The sequence below is a fragment of the Panthera uncia genome, chromosome B1 (assembly GCF_023721935.1).
Source record: "Panthera uncia isolate 11264 chromosome B1, Puncia_PCG_1.0, whole genome shotgun sequence".
Classification (NCBI taxonomy): domain Eukaryota; kingdom Metazoa; phylum Chordata; class Mammalia; order Carnivora; family Felidae; genus Panthera; species Panthera uncia.
Window position 1 is genome coordinate 140437072 of NC_064811.1, and position 24602 is coordinate 140461673.

A 24602-nucleotide genomic window follows, 5' to 3' on the forward strand; every position below is an offset into this window, starting at 1 on the left:
ATATATATATATATATATATATATATATATATAATGGAGTACTACTCGGAAATCAAAAAGAATGAAATCTTGCCATATGCAACTCCATGGATGGAACTAGAGGGTATTATACTAAGCGAAATTAGTCAGTCAGAGAAAGGCAAATATCATACGACTTCACTCACACAAAACAGATGAACATAAAGGAAAAGAAGCAAAAATAATATAAAAACAAGGAGGGGGACAAAACATAAGAGACTCTTAAATACAGAGAACAAACTGAAGGTTGTTGGAAGGGTTGTGGGAGAGGGGATGGCCTAAATGGGTAAGGAGGCTAAGGTAAGACACCTGATGGGATGAGCACTAGGTGTTACACATAGGGGATGAATCACTGGAATCTACTTCTAAAATCATTATTGCACTATATGCTAACTAACTAAATTAAAAAAAATTAAAAAAGTAATAAAATCATGCAGCAAAAAATCCCAAAACTGATGACTAGCTTAGGAAGGCATTATGCTGTATAGGCCTATTAGGTTTTTGAATCTATTTTTCTTCTAGATCCTTTCTTAGATTTTCCAGGGTTTCCCAATGTGAACATCCAACTCTATTTCTTGTGATATGTGATATTTTCCTCTGGCTGCCCCCCTAGCGATTAGTCCCTGGATCTCTCTGGTGATCCATTTTTCTCTCAGCATTTACTCAGTGTTCAAAACATCTCTCATGGGCAGAATTTACATTGTTTCTCACTCATATGGCTCAAATATTGTCCACAGTAAATATCTTTGCATCTCCTTTCCACAAATAAAATTTCAAAGCAGCAGTAACTTTCCTTTGCTTTGACATCAAACACGTTAGCAGCTCATGACTGTTTCCTGCTTGCATACTTTCCTGGTGACATTCAGACCATTATCCACTTGTCTGGAAACACACTTAAAACGGTGGTTCTGTTTAAATCTCTTTCTCAACTTGAAATAAAAGGAAGCACTCTCATTTTCTTAGACGAGCGGTGAAATCATAGGATAACACTTTCCAAAGAAACCTATTTATAATGTTGCTGCCTTCTTTGCTGTGTTTACTCTTTTAGATCCTTCTTTGGATCAATGTCTGAAGGCCTATTGACTTACAACTATACAATCCCCTTATAATAATACCGAGATTAGTGTTTGTTTGAATAACCAGGGGTGTGGAATCCTAGAAAGGCTATAGAATTCATCCTACCGCAACGCCTCTAAAGGCAGAATCTCCTAGCAGAAATACAAGAGAAGTGAAGGTATGAATCATCTGGATTCTGGGGGTGAGGGGTATTACAGGTGTAAGAAATAGCCAGCCAAAAGTATCTAAGGTCAGGCCGTGCCTGATGCCACTGTAGAAGAGAAAGGACCAATTTTACTGGAGTTGAGTGAATGAGGCGAGAGCTGTAAGAAATAAAGTCAGAGAATTAATGGTCTGTTCACTCACATGAGTCACAATAAAGACTTTGTTTTTACTGGGAGATCTTCCCATCTCTGTCTCTATTTTTTTTTTTTTTTCTCAAGGATGGCTCTGAGGTGATAGGCTTAACCTACTGAAGTAATGAACTTAACATTTACTGAGTTGATGAAGACACAAAAACAGATTTGTATGGGGCATCTAAATTGGATGTTGGCAATGTTAATATTGAAATGCTTGTCAAACTTTCAGAGAAGATTTTAATGGGAAGTTGAATATATGATTCTGGGTATCAAGGCTAGAAATGTGATTTTGGGAATCATCTGTATACATTTTATATTTGAACAAGATACTAAGCAAAACCATAATAATAATTAGTATAGCTAGAAGAAAAAAATAATAAGTCTAGAGGACTGCCAATATTTAGTTATCAAATAGATGATGAATGATCAGAAAAAGACATTCAGAAGGAGTGGCTCATGAAATAAATGTGATATTTTTATTCACTGCTATATCCTAAACGCCTGGGTCAATGTTTGGCAAATAGTATGTACTCAAAAAGATCCCATAAGTGATGATTAAATGAATTAAGTGGTAAGTACATATCAGATACTATACAGGCAGTATATACACATATATAAAGGAGACGAAATATGGAACAGATACAAATATATACTTAAAAATCAACATAAAACAGAGCTGAGTCCTAGAGTAGGTGCTATATAAGAGCATAGAAAATAGTAAGAAGTGCCAGCAAGGTAAAACAAAAGGATTTAACACCTGAGGTGAGATTAGAGAATCAAAAAAGAATTAATTCAATAACAGTACTTTGTGGTTGGAGGGAAATTAGATGCAGGAAAAAAAATGTAAAGTGAGTAATTTTCTGCTGGTTTCATAGAAAAGTTTTATTACTAAACAAACAAACAAACAAACGCCCAAAAAACAAAAAACAAAAAACAAAACACAACAAAACAAAAACCCTGGAAGACTAGTCAGTGAATTTATCATCTTCTTAGAGAACATTAAAATGTTGGACAATAAAAAATAAGTTTGTTTTGAGGTAGTGAATCCATTTAAGGAAATGTAGCTCAAAACAGTACAAATGGTTCATTAATAGCTCAAGAAAGGAGTCTAGGAAAGGAAACACTGAGAAAAACTCACTCAAAAACTCACTTGAGCAAAAAGATCAATATCCTATGCATAATCATGAATGGTTCCAGAAAGATAAGAGAGTATCCTTCACATGGAAAAAGAAAAAAAATCACTATCTGGCACTATCTGAATTTTTCAATCACTTATTTATTTCATGACTTATAGAATATGTAGCATAAGGAAATCTTCAGTTAAAGATATAAAAAGTTATCGAAACAAATGGTTTAGTGTATGAAAAGAATCTACTTAAACATCTTCATAGTCAGTTAAAGGCATATATTTTTATTATGCATTAAAAGAAATGTTGGTATTTATGAAAATATTTATTTATTAGTAGTAGTATAAAATAAATATTTATTTATTAATATTTATTTATTATTACAACTAGAAGAAAAATATGAAGTCCAGGGAACTACCAATATTTAGTTATCAAATAGATGATGAATGATATTTATATTATATACATATTATAAACATGGTTTTAAAGGTTAAGTTTCAAGATACTAAAACCTGAGTAAATTTTCAAATTTAGCCCTAAGGCTAATGAATATAAGTAAATCTGACATAGAAATAACTTAATAACTAAAAATCTCTCTCTTGGGAGTTGGTATAGATTATCGATATAATTCAAGAAAGCTTTAAATACATGTATTAGCCTCACTCTATATGTTACTTATTTTTACACAAAGGAAAAAATTCATTCAGAGATATTAAAATCAAGGCCAAATAATAGTTACTAATTTTGGGAAACATTTCTACAATCTTTAGCCAAAATGAAACAGGAAAATATCCCCTTTGTGTGTACAAGTATATGAGAGGCAGTTACCACAATCCAGATGAATTACATACTTGAACTGACTAGATAGTACTTGAATTCTGAGCGATCCTTTGGAAGATTACATGATAATTCAAAGAACGTAAGTTCATTAAGTTCAGAGTCTATACAATCTGTATTCAAATCCCTTTACCACTTACTAATTGTGTGACTTTAGGTTTTACTTCTTAACCTTCCTCAACTCTTAAAGAGGGGCAAATAAATCCACTTTGCAAGGGACTACACAAGATAATATAAATGATTGTTTTTTGTGACTGAACCCTACAGGACTGGTGCTAGATTACAACATCTAGGTGCAAACCACCACATTGTACTCAGTAATGGGTAAAATCACTTTGCTCTTTTTCCTCCTACACTCACCAGTTCTTACAATCCTTTGGAGATCACTATAATCCCCATGAAACATCTAAAATCACTTAAGAAACATATGCTGATGTCTTTTCTCTTCAAAGATGTGTCAAAAATTTCTGAAAGGCAAAAGCTATCAGACACAGTTTTATAACTGAAAAACATTGATCAATATCCCCTAAATGTATATGCTATAGTAGAAAATTAGGTTATTCACTTCTAGAATGCAGACACAAAGGAATTCACTTCCTAATCTTATGAAATAGCAAGCCTATATTAACGATTGCATTGCTTATTCAGCAAATATCTTAGCATAATTTAGATTAACATAAATCAATGTAAAGCCATTCAAATGAAAGCAGAAATCCCAGGAAATGTACATTTCAAAACATATTCAAAGTGACTGAAGGACTGTTCTCACTCTTGAAGGTTTACAAATTTAAAAAGTACCACAGCACCAAAAATGAATAAATTAATTAAAAGACTTGATTTGGGAAAGGAGTGGGGTCACACAGGAGTAGGCAATAAGAAGTAAAGTAGCATTTTTCCCATACTGGCTTCAATACATGCTATGTTCCTAGGTCTTCTAGATCCAAAGACAAGTAAGACAAAAATCTTCTCTCCAACATGTCATTTAAATAGTTATTTTAGATTCTGTTTCCAGTAATGGCTGAGTAACATTTACTGGACTGATGCTCCTACTCATAAATCATTAAACTCTGCACAAATTAAAAAAAAAATAGGAAGGAATTTAAGAGTGATTAAGAAGCTGGCAGATTCTGGTGGATAGCCTACATTTTGTAAAGGGAAGTTATATGGAGTGAATTCTCAATTGTTGCTGTTTTTCAGCCTGGTAGCTAACAGAGTTGGCCTGGAAGAAGATGGGAGGGACACTCGTGGAAAAATACACACATTCCAGCCTAAAAAATTAGAAAATTGTGTACAACCACTGAAAATCAAAGGAGAAATCCAGATATTTCTTGCCAGATATTATCTGCCCTAGATTCTGATGACCCATCAATCACACTCACATACACACTGTAGATTCCAATCACCTACACTAGAGTCTACACATCCGAATTGAGATTAGAGCTGGATTTCAAGAAATACAGTTTTCATTCTGAGTCCAACAAAATTATTTATCTCCTAAAATAAAAAAAAATACTCATTGGGCTGAAATAACATAAAGCATTCCACAATTCAGTATATGTGACATCTGGAACAACATCCAGATTTATGAGATGTGTGAAGCACCAGGGAAAAAGGACATGTTCTTAAAAGAAAAGACAAACAATTGAGAATGAATCTGATATAGGATACAGTTGTTGGAATTAGCAGACAAGATTCTAAAGCAACCAAAATAGCTGTCTTTAATGAAAAGAATACAATACGCTTCTTATTACAATGACAGGAACTATTAGTAGAGAAATAGAGATTATAAGAAAGAACTAAATGGAAATTCAGGAACAAAATAATGAAGCAGCTTATAAAACATAAAAAAAAAATCACTAGATGGATTCAACAGCAGAACTGAGTTCATCGAGAAAAAAATAAACTTGAATAAAGATCAGTTACAATGAACTAATGTGAGGAAAAGCAAGGAAAGAAATGAACAGTGCCTAAGGAAACCGTTGGATAATACATGGGGTACAGCACATGCAATTGAATCAGTCCCCATAGGAGAAGAGAAAGACAATGGTGCAAAAAAATAACTTGAGAAGATAATGAAAGAAATTATGCTTCAACATCTAAATTTACAGTTTAAAAGATTACAATGATCCTCAAGCAAAATAAACACACCAAAAAAGGCCATTTCTAGCCAAACTCTTAAGACCTAAAGATAAACACCAAACTTGAAATCAGGAGGAAGAAAATGACATATCGCAATTAAACAAGGATTCAATTAAAGTTTGGCATCTGATCAGAAATTGTATAGTTGGAGGAGTACTGCTCTCACCCTAATGATAAGAAATATATGAATAATTTACAAAACCACAATTATTTGGAACCCATGAGGGACTCTGTGTCCCTGTACAATGCAATAACCCATGGTATAAAAACAGGCATCTGCCTCCAAGAAGAGATGGTGAGACAGCCATAAACACTGTATAAGCTAACAAGGAGAATTCAACTAAAGTCTTCAATGGATTGCTAAAGGCTGTGTATAGTTTAGCATGACATTAAACAACCCTTAGAAGCCACAAAAGGCAGAGGAATCAATAACCATTGACAGATTTTATTCAAAAAACCTCAGCAAGCACTTTTAAGGCAGATTTAGTGTAGGATAAGAGAGCTAATAAAGCCATCTAAGAAACAGAAGCTGCTGTGAGAAAGGTGTGAGTGTGCAGCTTTATCCTATGTTCCTATATCCGTTATAGAACAAAGCTTTAAGTTATTAGGGACAAGATAAATAGTCTGTCACCCTGTGGATACAGGTGAGGATATGCTGCACCCAGGAGATTGGAAAAGAAAAAGAAACAAAACACACCAGCTGTCTCTCAGTAAGAGGCAGGACAATGTCCTGAGTATAGATCATCAGGGAATCCCTGCATTAAAGTTGGGATAGGATCTCAGAAGATTCCACCTCTGAGATCCCGGTGTACAGGTGTGTAGCACCTGCCTGAGGCTATCACTTAACAAGAATATGAAGGAATGCTCCTATTATCCAGGTACCAAGCATAGTACCAACAGTCTACCAATAGTCAAGGGGTGAGATTGTGGTGAAGGACCCTCTTTGAGACTCAGTTGCAAAGAAATACATAAAGAAGCATGTGGAGAAAAAAGAGGATGGCAAATCAGCCTCACCAGAAGCACAAGACCAACACAGAGGCATTGAGGCTAACAATAATAGACCAAGACCAAAACCTAGTTCAATATATGACTAAATGCCAAGTAAAAAAAGAAGCATCTTTATTTTTAGGCATTCATACTATTTATCTCAGTCTCTACCATCCTATATAATGTGTTCAGTTTTGAGCAAAGAAACAAAGACACACAAATGAAGAAGGAAAAATATTTAGGGAAAAAAAAAAACACTGCCAAGAGACCAAGCATTCAATAGAATCAAAATCAGATATGACAGATATAGCAACTATCAGAGAAATAATTTGAAATTAATATGACTAATAAGTGAAAGGCTAAAGTATAAAAGCAAAAGTTGCATTGGAACTGTAGGTGGGAACTATAAGAAACAAACAGACAAGCCAGAAAGAGAGGGAGGAGGGTCAGAAGAGGGAGCATCCAACTTCGGCTCAGGTCATGATCTCATAGTTCATGAGTTTAGCCCCACATCCGGTTCACTGCTATCATCACAGAGCCCACTTCAGATCCTCTCTCTCTCTCTCTGCCTCTCCCTCTGCCCCAGCCCCACAGCACGAGCACACATACATGCGCTTTGTCTCTCAAAAATAAACGTAAAAAAGAAAAACAAAGGAAGAGGAGGGGGAAGAGAAGAGGAGAAAAACAGAACATACAAGAGCTGCATATCATTGTTAAACAGTTCAACAGAAAAGTAATTGAAATTGTTAGAAGAAGAGAGAGAAAACAGAGTAGAAGAAATATTTCAAGACTTAATGGAGAATTTTCCAAAATTAGTGAAACACATTAAATCACAGAGATCCTTATCTTTAAGAAACCCAAAAAAGGTAAACACCAACCATGCAAATAAAGAAAGGAACAAAATCAACAGACATCAGTGTCAAACTGCTCAAAAACAATTAATAAGCAGAAAAATCTTTAAAGCATCTAGAGGCAAATGCATTTTTCTATAGAGGAACAAAGAAAAGAGACTGATGGCAGACTTCTAAGCTGAAACCATACAAGCCAGAATATGATGGAAAGACATCTGTGATGTGCTGAAAGAAAAATAGAGCTCTACACCAAAAATTCTTTACCCAGAGAAAATACAGACTCTTAAAAAATTAACACAGACTGTTAAATACAGAGAAGAAACTGGTGGTTGTCAAAGGGGAGGTGGGTGGGTGGCTGGGTGAAGTAGATAAAGGGGATTAAGAAGCACAAATTCCAGTTATAAAATAAATAAGTCACAGAGATGGTAAATACAGCATAGGGAATATAGTCAGTAATATTTTAATACTGTAGTACGGTCACAGGTGGCAATGGCACTTATCATGGTGAGACTGACACTATAATGTATAAAATTGTTGCATCAATATGTTCCACACTTGAAACAATATGATATGTTATTTATACCTCAATTAAAAAAATAATTGAATGTCTATCTAAAGTTATTAGCAATGTGTGTTTGAAGCATATATTAAAGCAAAACATGTTAAGATAGCATAAAAGATGGGATAAATTGAGAATTATAAGTACTTCTAATATATATAATATGGCAATATGAAGGTAGACTGTGACAAATTACATTTGTATCTTGTAAATCCTAGTGTAACCATTAAAAAACTTTCAAAAGGAGATAAAAATAATAAACCAAGAGTAGAAATAAAATGAAATCATACAAATGCTTACTTAGTCCAAAATAAAGCATCATAAGAAGAAAAACCGGACCAAGAAGAGATGGAAAATACAGAAAACTAGCAAGAAAGTATATTATTATGAAACCAAATCAATGACTATATTAAATGTAAGTGAGTTGAGTATGTCAATTAAAATACAAAATATATATTAAGATACACACACACAAACCCAACTCAGACTCTATTTTGAAAGGAAACTAAATAAAATGTCACAGTAGGTTGAAATTAACAGGCTGGGAAAGTATACCAGGCAAACACTAATGGAAAAAAAGTCAGACTGACAATACTAATAATACATTTGACCGCAGAATAAGGAACGTTACCACAATAAAAAGGGATGTTACATAACGATAAATATTTCATTAAGAAGACGTAACAACCCTGAATGTATCTGTCTCTAAAATGAAGGTTTAAAATTCATGAGGAAAAAACAAAACTAATAGAACTGACCAGAGGAATAGACAAATTCCCAACTTTAAATGGAGACCTCAACACTACTCTGTAAATAATCAATAGAGCAGGTGGACAGAAAAACAGTAAGGAGTAAAGGTATTAGAAAATCTGAACAACATTATCAATAAACTTGGAATAATTTACATGGATGAAACACTGCAACAAACAATAGCAGAATACCAGTTCCTTTCAAGTGCATATGAAACATATTTTGACCCATAAAACAGATCATAACAAATTTGAAAGAACTGAAATCATACAAAATATACCATAACATAACAAAATTATAATAGAAATTAACAACAGAAAGAACAAAGAATATACAGAGAACTTAAACAGTAAACACGGACATAAACATGGATTAAATAATTGCAAAGAAATTGCTTTAATTCAGCGAGGAAATATGATCTATTGCCAGAATCCCATTTCACACCAATGAATTTTGGATGGCTTCAAAATTTAAATGCAAAAATCTATACAGTAGAGGAATATCCAGAGCAGTTTTTTATGAGAGAACGTTCTTAAGGAACACAATCTAAGAACTCTAAAATCAAAATAGAGAAGATGTCGTAAGAAAGTATTTGCAATACAATAGACAATTAAAAGGTTAATAATGCATAATAAGATGTTGTCACATACTTCATATAGTATGAACTCATACTTCACAAAAATGTTTATGTGAATATATATATTGTATGAGAGTAAAGTAGAATTGTATATATATATACAATATGTGTATATATATATATATGAGGCTCCTAACAATTTTTTACCTCACGATGGAAGGAATAGACTGGTTTGGTGAAAGGATATTAATTCTCTTCATATACCATCACATGTCCTTTAAAAAAAAGTCATGTATTACATGTGTAACTAAAATATATAGAATAAAAAATTGAAGAAATAGAAAAATACAATGTCATATATATTTTTCCTTCATATCCATGATATGTTAAAATAATTTAACACTCAATTAATGTTTCAAAGGAATCATCATAAAATTAATTGCTTTTTTATTGGCTAGCATATGGTCCAAGGACTGCTGTGGTGTATACAACCATTTTTTTTCTGCATTAAATAACCCCAGATAGTTATGCTTTTGAGCAATTTTATTTCCTTTTTATTTATACTTTTCCCCTTTGTTTTAGCTATCACTCCCTGATGCTTTTAAGACGCCTATTATGCACACATTCCAGGTTTTTGTGTGTTCCACAACTGGCATTGCAACAAAATTCAACAGAAATAATGCTCTTGTTATAAATGACTGACTATATACGAAACACTGTATTAATATTATATTTTGTTTATTTTTTTGCATAGATTGTTTTAGATCTCTTTGTTATAGTCTTTTTGGGAAGAAGGTGTTATATCATTTTTTACTAGGTTCTAATAGTTCAAACTACCAGTTAAATATGCTCTCTGAACATCCAATGTGATTATATTTTAAAATGAGGTATTCATTTTGTTAAAAACAAAATGTAATAAAATTGACAATATGTCATTCACCCTGTGAGAAGCAACCACTTGTTAATTATTCCAAAATGGACAAAACTAATAATAAAGTTCCTAAAGACTAGAGGCTCCACCAAAAATTTGGTGCCTGACAAATCCAACTGGAAAATTTCCCGGGAGACGATGATTGTGACAAAACAATTTTATCATAAGACATCATTCACTCAGTGTCTTTAACTTATAGTTATAGTTTTAATTTATTTAGAATTACATTAATTTTACTAAGTATGAAATAAATTTCTATCAAATTACAGTATCTAAATATTAAAATAATATCATGGTAATACTAAAGTGCACAATTAAATTTTATGATAGGGTTATTGTGTCTACAAAATAAAAGAAGAAAATGCCATATTTCAATAATGAGAACAAACAAAATAAGCAATGATCTGGATCTTTCATTTTATTACTTGAAATAAGAACACTTATCTACCAACTTTACAAATCTTTGTTTTCAAAAGATAAACTTCCCAACAATACCTAAAAAGCTCCTACTTGCATTAAAATAGGGCATTGTTTTTAAGTCATCTGATTCCAAATTCAATCTTCCTCTCAATGTGAAGGCAGCATGACATAAAGTGAACAATGTTTTGGTAAGAAACTGTATTCATTTACCCTAGGGCTTTAAGTAATTCTATAATTTTCTCTGACTGAGGAGAGCATTTGGTATCTAGGAAAGGAAAAATGAAACATTATCTTAATCTGAGTTAGACTGTTAATCTGAGGATTTTACATATGATTCTGATGTCCTGATGCTTTCCAAATTGATAAAGATAAAATTAATACAGTACTCTTTCAAGGAAGGATACCCCTCTCCCACCCCCACTCAACTGCAACCATAAAAACAAACAAACAAAAAAAACAAAAAATATGTGCATAGTATTTCTGCTCTTAACTTTTTGGAGATTTAAATAATAAAAGGCTTCCTGAAAAAAGCCTCAAACAACTATGTTTATGATAGAAAGATAATAAAATCAGCAGCTAAATAGCTCAATTTCCTTCATCTTCTTATTATAAAGTACATTTAAAATTTTTATCATCTTAGTTGCTTTTTCTATAGTTAATCATTAGTCAGTGATAGCTCTAAAATATATCCAAACAAAAAAATCCAAGAAACCTGATGTTGTGTACAAAGTAGATGTAGGTTGTTAAAAAATAATGACAATCTTTACCAGCTTGCTTAATTTCTTTTTTAAAAAGCTGTAATATTATTGATCTTTGTCAACTGAAAACATTTAACTATGGAATATTTACACTAGCCAAGATTCAGATCAACAATCATTTCTTCTTAGGTAATGGCAATACTATGCTCTATGTAATGGCTGTGCTAAAATTTGGTCAGTGAAAAACTCAGGTTAGTATCCTATTGTGTTAGAGAATTAAGAATAACTATTAAAATACCCACTAGGAAAAATCCCTACCATTTTCCACCATACCTTAAAATACTTCTGACAGTGTAACAAGATGTTTAACTAACATAAAATATATGACACTATTAATCTGGTAGCCATTTATGAGGCTAGCAAGTTTTCCTTTTTTTAATGAAGCCATAGTCCACACTCAAGATTCATTGCCTTATAAAAAGTAGAATATCTTCCCATTTAAATTTCATCAAGCCTTGACTCTTGTCTTCTTTTATATTTTTTAAAAAGTTCATTTATTTATTTTGAGAAAGAGGGACTGCGTGAGCTAGGCAGAGAAAGAGGAGAGAGAGAATTCCAAGCAGGCTCCACCTTGTCAGTGCACAGCCCCATGTGGGGCTCCATCTCACCAACTGTGAGAACGTGACCTGAGCAGAGATCAGGAGTCTGATGTTTAACCAACGAACACCCCAGGGGGCCCCAAGCCTTGACTCTTTTATTTCAATCCTCTCACTGTCTGAGATTTGTCCTCCTGGAACCTGGATATCATTCAGCAATAAGAAAGCAGCTGCATATTACTTTATTATTCATTGTCACTGAGTCCTTATAACATGCCAGGGCTGTTTCTAGTAGCTGAAGATTCCACAGCAGAAAATTCCTGGCCTCATAGAACTTACATTTTATTTGGAAGAGTGAGAAAATAAACTAGTAAACATTGTCAAATCAGGTAGTGACACACACTATAAAGAAAAGCAAAGTAGCGTAATGCTTAGGGAAATGTTCGGTGCTAGTGTTGAGATTTCACATGTGGTAGAAGGAAGGGTATCTTATGCCAGATATTTAAGCAACAAGCTGAGTGAAGTGAGAGAGTACAGATACCTGGGTGTTCTGGGGCTCCCCCAAACTGCAAATATGAAGCAATTTCTCTACTCTGAGGAATTGCATTAATCGAAAATCCCATAACACCTCCTAAAAGCCACAAGAGAGCTCAGCAGGCAATGGTTAGGCCACAAGAGCAATTTGTACAAATTGTCTTCAGCAATCTGGCTTCTGAATAAGAAAACAAAATGAAGCTAGAGAATATATTACACATTCTTCATTCAGTTTCAGGATCATTAGCAGCTATGTAGTTCATATATAATGAGGCTGGGTTATGAGAGTACGATTAAGGGAAAACACAAGATGTTGTGTCTTAATTTGTATTTTTACTCATTATAACACTGCAGCAAAAATTAAATAGACAAAAGTTTTGTATTACCTGGGAAAAGAAAATAATTTAGACTACTAAAGTATACAGATTAACCTACATATAAAAAGAGGTGAGTAAATATGAGTAAAAATAGGGTAAAGTAGTGAATTTTCAGATGCTTTTTCTTCCATGGACCCTTTGAAAACTATTGTTTTGTGATTCCAAAATTGGTAATTGCATTTGGTTCAAACTAACATATGCATTCATGCTCAACGATGTTGGACAAGGCACTGCTTCTTCTTTCAGACCATATTTAGAGCCAGATTCTTGTATTGTTCCTATGAGCCTTTATTGTTGTATATGTTGTTGAAACATATGTTGTATATGTGCTGTTTGGTTGAAAGCAGCACATATCTAAGGCTTTGTAAGAAGTGAGCAGTGTTGAATTTTTCAGATTACTTGAGCACCCAAGTACTAGCATAGAAGACATGGGCTAACATCCTTTCTCCACTCTCCTCCTGCATACCAACCAGTTCAGTGCCAAATCAGATTCACCCCTTGAACTCACTCATTAACTTTTTACTATATATGAGTCTATAAGTCAGCTCAAGCAGATGTTATTGTTGAGAATTATTTTGCAAGAAACTACATACCCTATTCACAAATATTCTAAAAACATAGAAAGTAAACTATGATACTTCCAGATAGTAAAGTAAAAATAGAGCATCTTTTAAAAAATTATATCAATTTAAGTGTCACCAAAGATACAGATCCATCAAAATCCAAATGTCTAGCTCAAAGGTAATACATTAAATGATAAATATTGGCATTTAAACATTCTTCTTTGAACAACCAGAAAAATATATACTATGTCTCTCTCTTATATATTTACCCCTATCATTATGATTTTGATATTTAAATACAAACAAGAATTTCTCTTTAAATTGTTCCTCAAGTTTTCTATATTAAATTTTAAATTTGTTAATAAAGCATTAGGAAAGATTTTCTGAGCACCCAAATGCAGCAAGCTCCTTCTCCATGATCATCTTCAATCTACTATTACTCTCTTCAGAGTGTTGGAGTATAAAGACAAATGAGTGCAACATGGCATAGCGTTCTCCCTCCCCATAAGCTGGGTGGGTGAAGGAGAACAGAAAGTGGATATCAAGGGTAGAGTAACTGAGAGAATTGAGAAACCCTGAGAAGAGCCTGACTCACAGAAAACTACAGACTCCTGGGGAGAAGGTCAATATCTACTACCTCCTAGGAGCTAGATTGGGAGTCTAGGAGATACAAGAATAATGTAATTTCCTCCATGGTTCAGGGAACCAGTGGCCTTCCTGATGCTTTGAGACAAAGCCAGTATGAGACTGTTTTCCATCCCATGTGAGATTATTGCCAATAAAGGGATGTCACCAAATAGACTGGGGCCCAGTGAATAAGGGAAAACCACCTCATATCTTAAGGTCCCAAGTAGCCAAGAGAGAAAAATCAATTACATGTTGAGTTGAATAAATAAGAGAAGAGACCATGTACTTAAATTTAAAACATACACAAGCACACACACACACACACACACACACACACACACACAAATATTTAAGAGTAAACCCATAAAAAAAGTATACAAAAATATTTTCTAGACCAAAAAACCAAAACCAAAATTTCCCAGCTAAGTAATCCCTTGGGTGAATTGTAGAGAAAATTGCCACTGCGAAGCATCAGATTAGTGGCCTAGACAATCAGGTGCAAGGGATATATCAATACACAGATCAAAGATATAAAAGAATGGAACTTATGAGTGAAATAACAGGGTAAGAACCTCATATTCTTGCTTGGTAGATAAATGAATTGTTTATATTTAGGATTAAGTTTGACCAAGTACTCACAATAACCCATTAGTTAGCCACTGAACTTTGGCTTGACCAACTTTTACCCATGATTTGCTCCTCCCCCAGACTCCTAAACTTTGTCTTTTCCACATGTTTGAGCAAGGAATAAAGCATTAAGACACAGAAAATCCCTCATTAACTGCTTGTTTTGAGAATCTGCTGAGTACAGGAATATTATTTCCTGTTACAGAGTCCAAATTTTGCTATCTGCTTACTCCACACATTGGACTGCCTCATCCACAAAGGTATTGCCAGCCCTGCTTATTCCTTCTAGCAAAAGAAAGACGTTTCCTGTTTGATTTGACATATTTGCAAACCTTGGGGTTGAAGCATTTTCTCTACTGCAATAATCTTATTGAATAGTCTTTCTTTACTGAGTTTGGATTTGTATTTATTTGCCATTTTATGGTACTATGGCTTGAAGTGCTGAGCATCCCTTGGATCCCACTGTCTTCAGGCATTCATGGAGGCTTCTCACACCCTTTGCGTCCTTCCTGGCTGGGGAGCCATTGCTCCCCAGTGGTGAGTCACAATTCCTAACACAGCACCCTGGACATTTGTCTGTTACAGTATAATAAGAAGTTACTTTGACTCTGTTAAACAGTACTTTTCCCTCTTGTTTTCTGTTTGAATGAGAATCTTACTAGACTGAAGTCTTCTTGGCTCTTTTTGAGTAGGGATTTAATTCCTGACCCTTTCTGTTGAGGAAGACTGTTATTGGTGTAAGTTCCTTCTAGTATCTCCCCAGATGGCAAAATTTCATTAAGGATAATTTGACACTCCCATGAAGTTTTGCAAAACTTGGGATCTCCTCACACTGCATCTGAGAACGCTGCCTTACTATAAATTCTTCCTCCACATTTTTAAAAATCATTTCCAACCTTCCTTTCAGCTTCCTAAAATATTTTCATCTGTGCTTCTTCAACACTCTTACCTCTTTTCTTTCATGCCAAAGTCTTTCTTTATTAGTCCAGATTTGTATTTATTTGACTTTTTTTCTTTTTTTTTTTTTTTTTTAGTGCTGAGATTTAGAGTGCTAAAATCCCTGGAGCCCATGGTCTTCACCCAGGTATTCATGGAGGCTTTCTCTTCTTACTCCTGCCCCTCAACCTCCTGCCATCATTCAAACATTAGGACTTTGCCCCATCAGGGGCTCCAAAGGGATGCAGAGACTCCAAGAACAACCATCTGAAGCCAAAATAATTAACTGGAAATAGGCTGGACATTTTGTTTTCTGAGAAGGGCTTTGGAAATGCCTAGATGGACAACTAGACTCTTCTCAGTCCATCAAGCAAAATTTCATACTGTTTCCATAAGACTACACATCAGAATGAAAACAATATTAGAGGTCTCCTTTCTAAATGTTGGTAGAACATCAGCCTGTATATTAAACTATTACCACAACTTATCCCATCCTTCATAAACACAATCTTTATTAAAATGTAAAGGTGAGACAAGGATGAGAGACAGTTCTTTGAAACAAATCAGTGAGTTTTATATTTCTATGCTTGTATATGACTCAAGACTAAAATATCAAAACTATAAACTCTCTACCTGTGTACATCTGTGCATGTATGGGCAGGTGTCTGTGTGTGTGTGTGTGTGTGTGTGTACTTTTTTCCCCTATCTTCAGATGGCACTACCAAATTAGATTGTAAAATCTCTTAAGAAAGCTCTATTGTGATTGGCTTAGGAATAATAAGTGCTCATATAAATTACACATTCCTAAAATTTCCAGAAATAAAAAAAATAACCTTCTAATAAACTTAATGGTTTTAAAAGGCAATTTCTTCAATAAATGGTGCTGGGAAAACTGTACAGTTACATGCAAAAGAATGAAACTGAACTACTACCTTTTATCACCACACACAAATGGATTAAAGACCTAAATCTGAGACCTGAAACCATGAAAATTTTAGAAGAGAGCATAGGCAGTAATTTCTCTAACATTGGCCACAGCAACATTTTTCTAGGTATGTCTCCTAAGGTAAGGAAAACTAAAGCAAAAATAAACTACTGGGACAACATCAAAATTAAAAAAAAAAACAAAAACTTTTGCACAACAAAGGAAACCGTCAACAAAAAAGCAGCCTACTGAATGGGAGAAGATATTTGCAAATGATATATCTGACAGGGGTTTATCTCCAAAATACTCATGTACATAAATAACTTATAAAGCTCAACATCATAAAAAAAAAAAAAGAAACAATCTGATTAAAAAATGGCCAAAGTATCTGAATAGACACTGTTTTTCCAAAAAAGACATACAGATGACCATAGACACATGAAAAGAAGCCCAACATCACTCATTGTGCAGAAAATGCAAATCAAAACCACAGTAAGATATCACCTCACACTTGTCAGTATGGCTAAAATTAACAAGATAAGAAACAACAAGTGTTGGTGAGGATATAGAGAAAAAGAACCCCTGCACACTGGTGGTAGGAATGTAAATTGGTACAGTCACTGTGGAAAACAGTATGGACATTCCTCAAAAAATTAAAAATGGAAGTATCATATGATCCAATAATTCCACTATTATTTACCCAAAGTAAACAAAACACCAATTCAAAGAGATATATGCACCCCTATGTTGATTGTAGCATTATTTACTATGTATAAATGTATGTATATACAATATATATTCTGAATAAGACAAATGCCACAAGATTTCACTCACATGTGGAGTATATATAAAAAATAATAAAACAAACAAAAAGCAGAATCAGATCTATAAAAACAGAAAATAAACTGATGGTTTCCAGAGGAGTGGGGCATGAGAGATTGGACAAAATGGGTAAGGGAATGAGCTTTCGGGTATGGAATGAGTAAGCCATGGGACTAAGAGGTACAGCATATGAAATACAGTCAATGACATCGTAATAGCATTGTATGGTGACAGAAGATAACATAGTTTAATGTATAGAGAAGTTGAATCACTCTGTTGTACACCTGAAATTACTGTAACATTGTGTGTCAACTATACTTAGATAACAAATGCATTCATAAAACATAATAACTCAAATGCTTTAAAAATTCAATTCTTACAATTTAAGTAAATGTTTGTAAAAGAAAATAGTTTAATATTGTTTATTTAATAAAATGGCTATATCTTCAGAATTACCAGCAGTAAAGATAATACAAGCATACATTTTTATTCTACTCGAACATTTTTGTCCTGAACTTATATAGGTATACTGATTAAAGGAGTTAGCATTACATCTACTAGATGTTTAAGATTATAAAAAATATATATTTGTTTTTAACAAGTAAAATCATTATTATGATAAATTTTTGTTTTATAAAAGTCAACTTGAAATTTAAAAACAATTTTCAAGTTCATTTAGTAAATTAAAATCTTTGATTTATGCTAAATTACTTAATGTATATTTATTATATATCTATATTATTTCTAAAAAAATACTAAAGCATGTTTTTAAATTTATAAACTTTTTGTCTCGAGTTTGTGTAATCAAACAATTTTATAGTTTATAGTTTGAGTTTTATATATTCAGGTCTGTTAATAAACATGTTCATTTTTGCCACTTAAAAAGTTACACATAAAAATTGGTATGGCTATAAAGAAGTATAAAATATATATACTCAAAAATTCTGTTAATCCACTAAAAAACACGAATGCAACAGTAAAATTACCTACCTCATCGTTTTCTATATAAAATAAAATTTAAACCTATAGGATCTAAATAAGTAATACTCCACTAGTAAAAATAACTATATAAGCGACTTGATATGCAAGGTATGCAAGATATGATTTTGTTAAAAAACAGTTTTATTCTAAAATAAGATTATTCATTCTTCCAAAAATGTATAAGATGAAATCTATAAGTACAAAAAATTATAAAAGCATCCCCCAAAATAGTATTCGTCATGGTCAGTGCTTGCTAACATTTAAAAGATTTATCATATAAGATTTTTCAAATCAGTATCAAATATTATACAGATGCAAAATTAAAATTTGATTTTGTTTCTATTTTAAAATGACAAATTTTCTTAGATTAATGGTCTGCTCTTAAGAAATTGTGAAAATAAGTTTTTCCTTGTCTTCTGGATAATCTCCTAAATGGCAAACATTCTCTGTCTTATCAGAATATTTTTCTGTGCTTTATGTTGACTTTATTATTATACTTAATTATAAAAAACACAAAGTTTTCTCACTGTCATATTAAAAACTCAAAGCTCAACTATGGATACTTACAGGAAAGACATTTAGGTCTATGTAATAAAGAAAGATTGACAATAAAATGTTAGCAAGTGTATCAGGCTACATAAAATTAAATGTAGGAATGATATATTACTATCAGATTGGGTGAATCTGTGCTAAAAAGCAGTAAGTAGAATATAGTGTCACAAAGTGATAAGAAGCATAATTTATTAATGGTTATAATAAATATAAATCTATACAATCTAAAAAATAGAGTAGCAAACACAGGGAAAAACTCCCCCCAATACTAGAAGGAGTATTAAATACACGTATAATAAAAGCCACTAATATATCTTTCTTAGAATTAAACATATAAGTTGACATAACTTAGAGTTGTTTTTTATTTAGTTATTTTATTTTTTTTATTTTTGGAGGGGCTGTTTTGTTTTGTGCTATGGACTGAATTGTGTTCTCCCAAAATTCATACGATGAACTCCTTTCCCTCAATTTGATGGCATTTGGAGATAGTGTTTTTGAGAAGTAATTAGGTCATGAAGGTGGAGCCTACATGATGGGATTAGAGCCCTAATAAGAAGAGACCCTAGAGAGATCTCTCTCTCACTCTGCCACGGGAGAAGACATCTGTCTACCAACCAGGAAGATGGCCTTCACCAAGAATCCAGTCTGCTAGCACCTTGATGTAGGACTTCCCAGCATCCAGAATTTGAGAAATATCTATTATTTGATCCACCTAGTCCATAGATAGTATCTTAATATAGTAGCCTGAGTTGAATAAGTAATTTTATTTTGTTTTGCTGTATAAAAGTTCCCCCCCACTAATATTTTGTTTTCAAATTCACTGCTAATTATGGAAATGAAAATTAGATTTACAATGAAATAAAATAGCATGCTAAGCAAAATGGAAAAGTTAAAAAGAATGGTAATATTTTTTGCTGCTAGGGATAAAGGCAAAAGTGAACTCTCATGTTTTGCTGTTAGAAATTAGAAATACCAGGATGCCTGGGTGGCCAGTCTGTTGAACAGCAGAATTCGGTTCAGCAGAATTCGGTTCAGGTAATGATCTCACAAGTTCAAGCCCCACTTCAGATCTTCTGTCCCCTCCCCAACTTATGCTCTCTCTCTCATTCTCTCTCTCTCTCTCTCTTTCTCTCTCTCTCTCTCTCATTCTCTCTCTCATTCTCTCTCTCTCTCTCTCACTTTCTCTCTCAAAATAAATAAGTAAACTTAAAAAAAGAAATTATAAATACCCTAAGATTTTTGCAAAGCATCCTAGCAACGTCTATTATGATTTATCATTTAAAATGCATGCACATTTTGACCCAACACCTCCACTTCTTGGAATCTTTCTTAGAAATAAAAGCATAACAATCAATTGCAGAATTGATTGTCATGCAGAAAATAATGGAAACAGTACAAAACTATTCTTTTTTTTTTCTTTTTTTTACCGTTTATTTTTTATTTTTGAGACAGAGAGAGACAGAGCATGAACGGGGGAGGGTCAGAGAGAGGGAGACACAGAATCTGAAACAGGCTCCAGGCTCTGAGCTGTCAGCACAGAGCCCGACGTGGGACTCGAACTCACGGACCGCGAGATCATGACCTGAGCCGAAGTCAGCCGCTTAACCAACTGAGCCACCCAGGCGCCCCAGTACAAAACTATTCTTAGGAGAAAAATTGATTGATTAAATTGTGGTATACACAGACAATGTAGTATTTTGACTTCTTCTCTGTTTCTTCCATTCATTAATTCTATTCATTTTTATTTAGTTAGTACTATGTGTCAAACTAGTCTGTACTCTGATAATACATTGGTAAATAAAGATCTTTGCCTTCACTGAGTTCACAGTCATCTAGTGGGGGAGGGGGGGAAGAGAGAGAAAGAGAGAGAGAGAGAGAGAGAGAGACAACAAATAAAAAAGTAGATTATTACTATGGTAGTGAGAAATGCTATGAAGGAAAAATAAAAATAGAAAGAAAACAGGAAATATAATATGAGTGGATTGGTTCACAAATTAAATATGATGAAATCAGGAGAAAACTCACTTGGATGATGTACAGATCTGAGGAATTGAGGGAGTCAGCCATTTTTCTTCTAATGATTTGTCTTATGTGTTCTAATGGATTACTTCCTTTTGGAAATTTACTCTTAGTTGGCCTCTGACCATTTCAAGTAGTGTAAATAATCTTAGGGCCGCCACTATTTCATTTACTTTCCAAAGATAGTCAACTACCTAAGAGGTTCTTGTAATTAACCCACTATATTGAGTGTGTAATTTTTTGAAATAAGAAGCTGGAATGAGAAATAATATTTATGAATGTGTACATTTAACCAGGCACTGTGCTGAGTTCTACAAGCTCTCCTTTTTTTTTTTTAATTTTTTTAAAAAATATATTTTTGAGACAGAGAGAGACAGAGCATGAGCAGGGGAGGGGCAGAGAGAGAGGGAGACACAGAATCTGAAGTAGGCTCTGGGCTCTGAGTTGTCAGCACAGAGCCAGACGTGGGGTTTGAACTCATAGACAGTGAGATCATGACCTGAGCTGAAGTAGGAGGCTTAACCGACTGAGCCACCCAGGCTCCCCTACAAGCTCTCCTTTTATCCATCTCCAAATACGGGCGAGATCACTAGTCTGAACTCAAGTTCAAAGGAGAAATTTGAGAGCAAGCAGTAATTTAAGTATGAGAATTGGTAGGATAGGTGTAGACACGAATTTTAAAAGATCAATATGTAAGCATCTGGAATAAACTATTACCCCACCTCAGATATGTTTACTTCATGAATATAAGGACTAATATATTCTGTTGTTTCTATTAAGACTTGTCATTTTGCTTACACTGAAGTCATCCAAAAAGTTGACATCTGCCAAAAATGTAATCAATAATTCCAAAGACAAACCTGAAGAACACTCTAAAAGAGTAGGGAAAATACTATAATTTCTTTCTGAAGTTCCTAAGAAGAAACATAGACAGTCATCACACATTCAGATATAATTATTATGTCTATCAGTGATAGCTTCATTAGTTTAATTCAAAAGAATTATTGAATTATTTAAGAACATATATAAGACTCATAAATAGAAAAGGTTGGGACTGTGGAAAAATTCCTTGATGAAAAGAAAAAAAATAAGGCATTTTAGGAAATAAAATTATGGATAATCATGCCATCTATGATGTTATTTTGTCAGAAACTGCTATTTCAGGATTGAAAAGGAGACTGAATGGGTCATGTCACCATGAGCAAAGAAGGGCACACACTTGGGACTTTGTCAACTACAAGGTGCTGCTTCTAATCACTGACCTATCACTTCTTGTATTTAAGAGCAAATATTTCAACTTTGATAAGTTCCCCAAATTAAGCTCATATTTCAATATCTTTCTTTTACGTGTATTAAATATGTAATAAATATTTTTATAAATAAAAAATATAAAATGAAAAGTTCATAAAATTATTCATAACAAGTACTTCTTTCAATTTCCATTTCTTATTGCTGAGGAATTAGAAAACACACTGAGGAAATTACACAGATGATAAAAAAAAATCGTATAATGTTCAAATGGCTCTTGCTTTCTTCTTTTTTATGAATCTGATTTGCAGTGTGTCATTGAAGGTATCCTTTTTGTCTACTGATTTTGTTGGGTCAAAGTAGAAATGTCTGCAAAGCCATCATGAAAAGGGCAACCTGTGGGAAGCACGGGGGCTAATTGTGTCTGTAAAAATCTAAGTACTCTAACATTCTTACTTTCATTTCCTGTGTTGTTTCATTCTTTACCATTCCTATCAAAACGCTGAAAAATATTCCTACTCTTTCACTTCAGCTGGAAGTTAATGTTGTCTCTGTGGGGATATTTATTTTTTACCAATAAGGGTTGTCACAAAATGTTTTATTTCCTTGCAAAATACTCTGAGTGTGCTTGGAAGTAATAACAATGTTCTGATATTTGTTCAGCACCTAAGCAAAGAATAAATTTTGAAATATGTGTTTTGATCTAGGTGATTCATTTGAAAGGAAATCCCATATCAAAGACAATGGCACATATCAAATTTAGAAATCTTACTGCTTCTCTCAGGCCGTAGTAAGGCTTTTGTCTTCTTGTTTTGGCTTCCACTTTCATGAAGGGCCTTGAACCAGTCCCGCAGTCTGTTTGCCACTTCCCTGAACTCCAGGTCACTGCATGCTGAAAACAGAAAGAACCAACACAAATCTTGAATAATAACTTAGCATAATGCCAGTGCTAGTTCTCCAATTATCCCAATAAATGAAAAGTAACAATGAGTAAAAAAAGAAATATAACACAATGTTTAAGTATGTTTCAACTTCTTAAAAATGAAAAATACCTGTTTCAAACATAACAAGGTATAATATGATGAGAACATTTTATTCAATAAAGGAAAATTATTCGCGGAATTCTATTTCCACTCAGTGGAATATAGCACTTGATTGAATGTTCTTATTATTAATATCACATAAATTCAGTTATAATATTTCTGTGCCAAACACATTTGTCACAGTAACATGGTAGATGATCTGGGGAAATAAAAGGTTGAATATTCAAAGTGCATACTTACACATTTATTATTGGCCATAGCTATTATAATTTGTTATGATTTATAAATATGCATTGGCATATTAAATATGTGTAGGAATGATCAATTATAAATATATGCTGTCTCTATTCGGTTAATTCTACATGTATTTTTAAGTATAGAAAAAGAAAAGCTATCTTATTCGACATTAGGAAAGATGGTAAAATATTTAACAAAATGATATAAATTTCTACTTTAAGAATAAGGGGTTAGCAAACTTTGACATTTGGAACTTAAATTAATTCCTATTTAAAAAATTTTTTTAACGTTTTTTTTATTTATTTTTGAGACAGAGAGAGACAGAGCATGAACAGGGGAGGGGCAGAGAGAGGGAGACACAGAATCTGAAACGGGCTCCAGGATCTGAGCTGTCAGCCCAGAGCCCGACGCGGGGCTTGAACTCACGGACCGTGAGATCATGACCTGAGCTGAAGTCGGACGCTTAACCGACTGAGCCACCCAGGCGCCCCTGCTATTTTTAAAAAAAATACTGTTATCTGCCAATAATTATATTCTTTAGAATAGTCTCTATAATAAAGGGTAGTAGAATATGTTATTTATGTTATCTATATGTGCATCTATGTGTATGTGTGTGATTGTGTATGTGAGATATTAATGCCAAAATATGGTATGTCAAATTTAGTCATTTGTTGCCAAAATATTTTGAAAATATATGAAATACTTATTTACATTGTTTAGAGGGCATTGTTACTGTGGGTCTAACTCCTTTGCAATTTCCTGAACTGACAAGCATTCTTTAATAGCACTCTTGTTCGTTTGTTAAAAATAAGTAATTTACATGCTGATTTATAAATGTTACATTACATTTACTATAAACTATATACATTATACCACTATGTGTATTATATATAATGGACCATTTGTAATATAATACAAAAAATATAGTATAATATAATGCAATATAATTTAAGACCATTTCTTAGTATTACAGGGAATAAAATTCCAGATTAGTAGGACCTTCCAAGTACCTAGTAGGGTGGCTGATTCATACCAGCAAAGCATTGTGATATTTTAGAGCAATGGAGGCAAAAATGAGATCCCACAAGCTGCCAAAGGGAAGAGTAATAAACATTGTCATATACAAGAAACAAGGATTTCAGAATGTCTTAATTTTTCATTAGTGACATTGGCAGTCAGAAAAACAATTGAAAAATTGCTTTGTAT

The 24602-nt window shown here is 33.3% G+C and overlaps 1 protein-coding gene across 1 annotated transcript in view; it reads right to left on the reverse strand.

Moving 5' to 3' along the window:
- The window catches only part of SPOCK3 (SPARC (osteonectin), cwcv and kazal like domains proteoglycan 3), a 487010-nt gene that overhangs the window by 25523 nt on the left and 436885 nt on the right, over positions 1-24602 (reverse strand). The window contains 1 exon segment of the mRNA XM_049631295.1: positions 22889-23008. Within this exon segment, the coding sequence (XP_049487252.1) occupies positions 22889-23008 (120 nt within the window).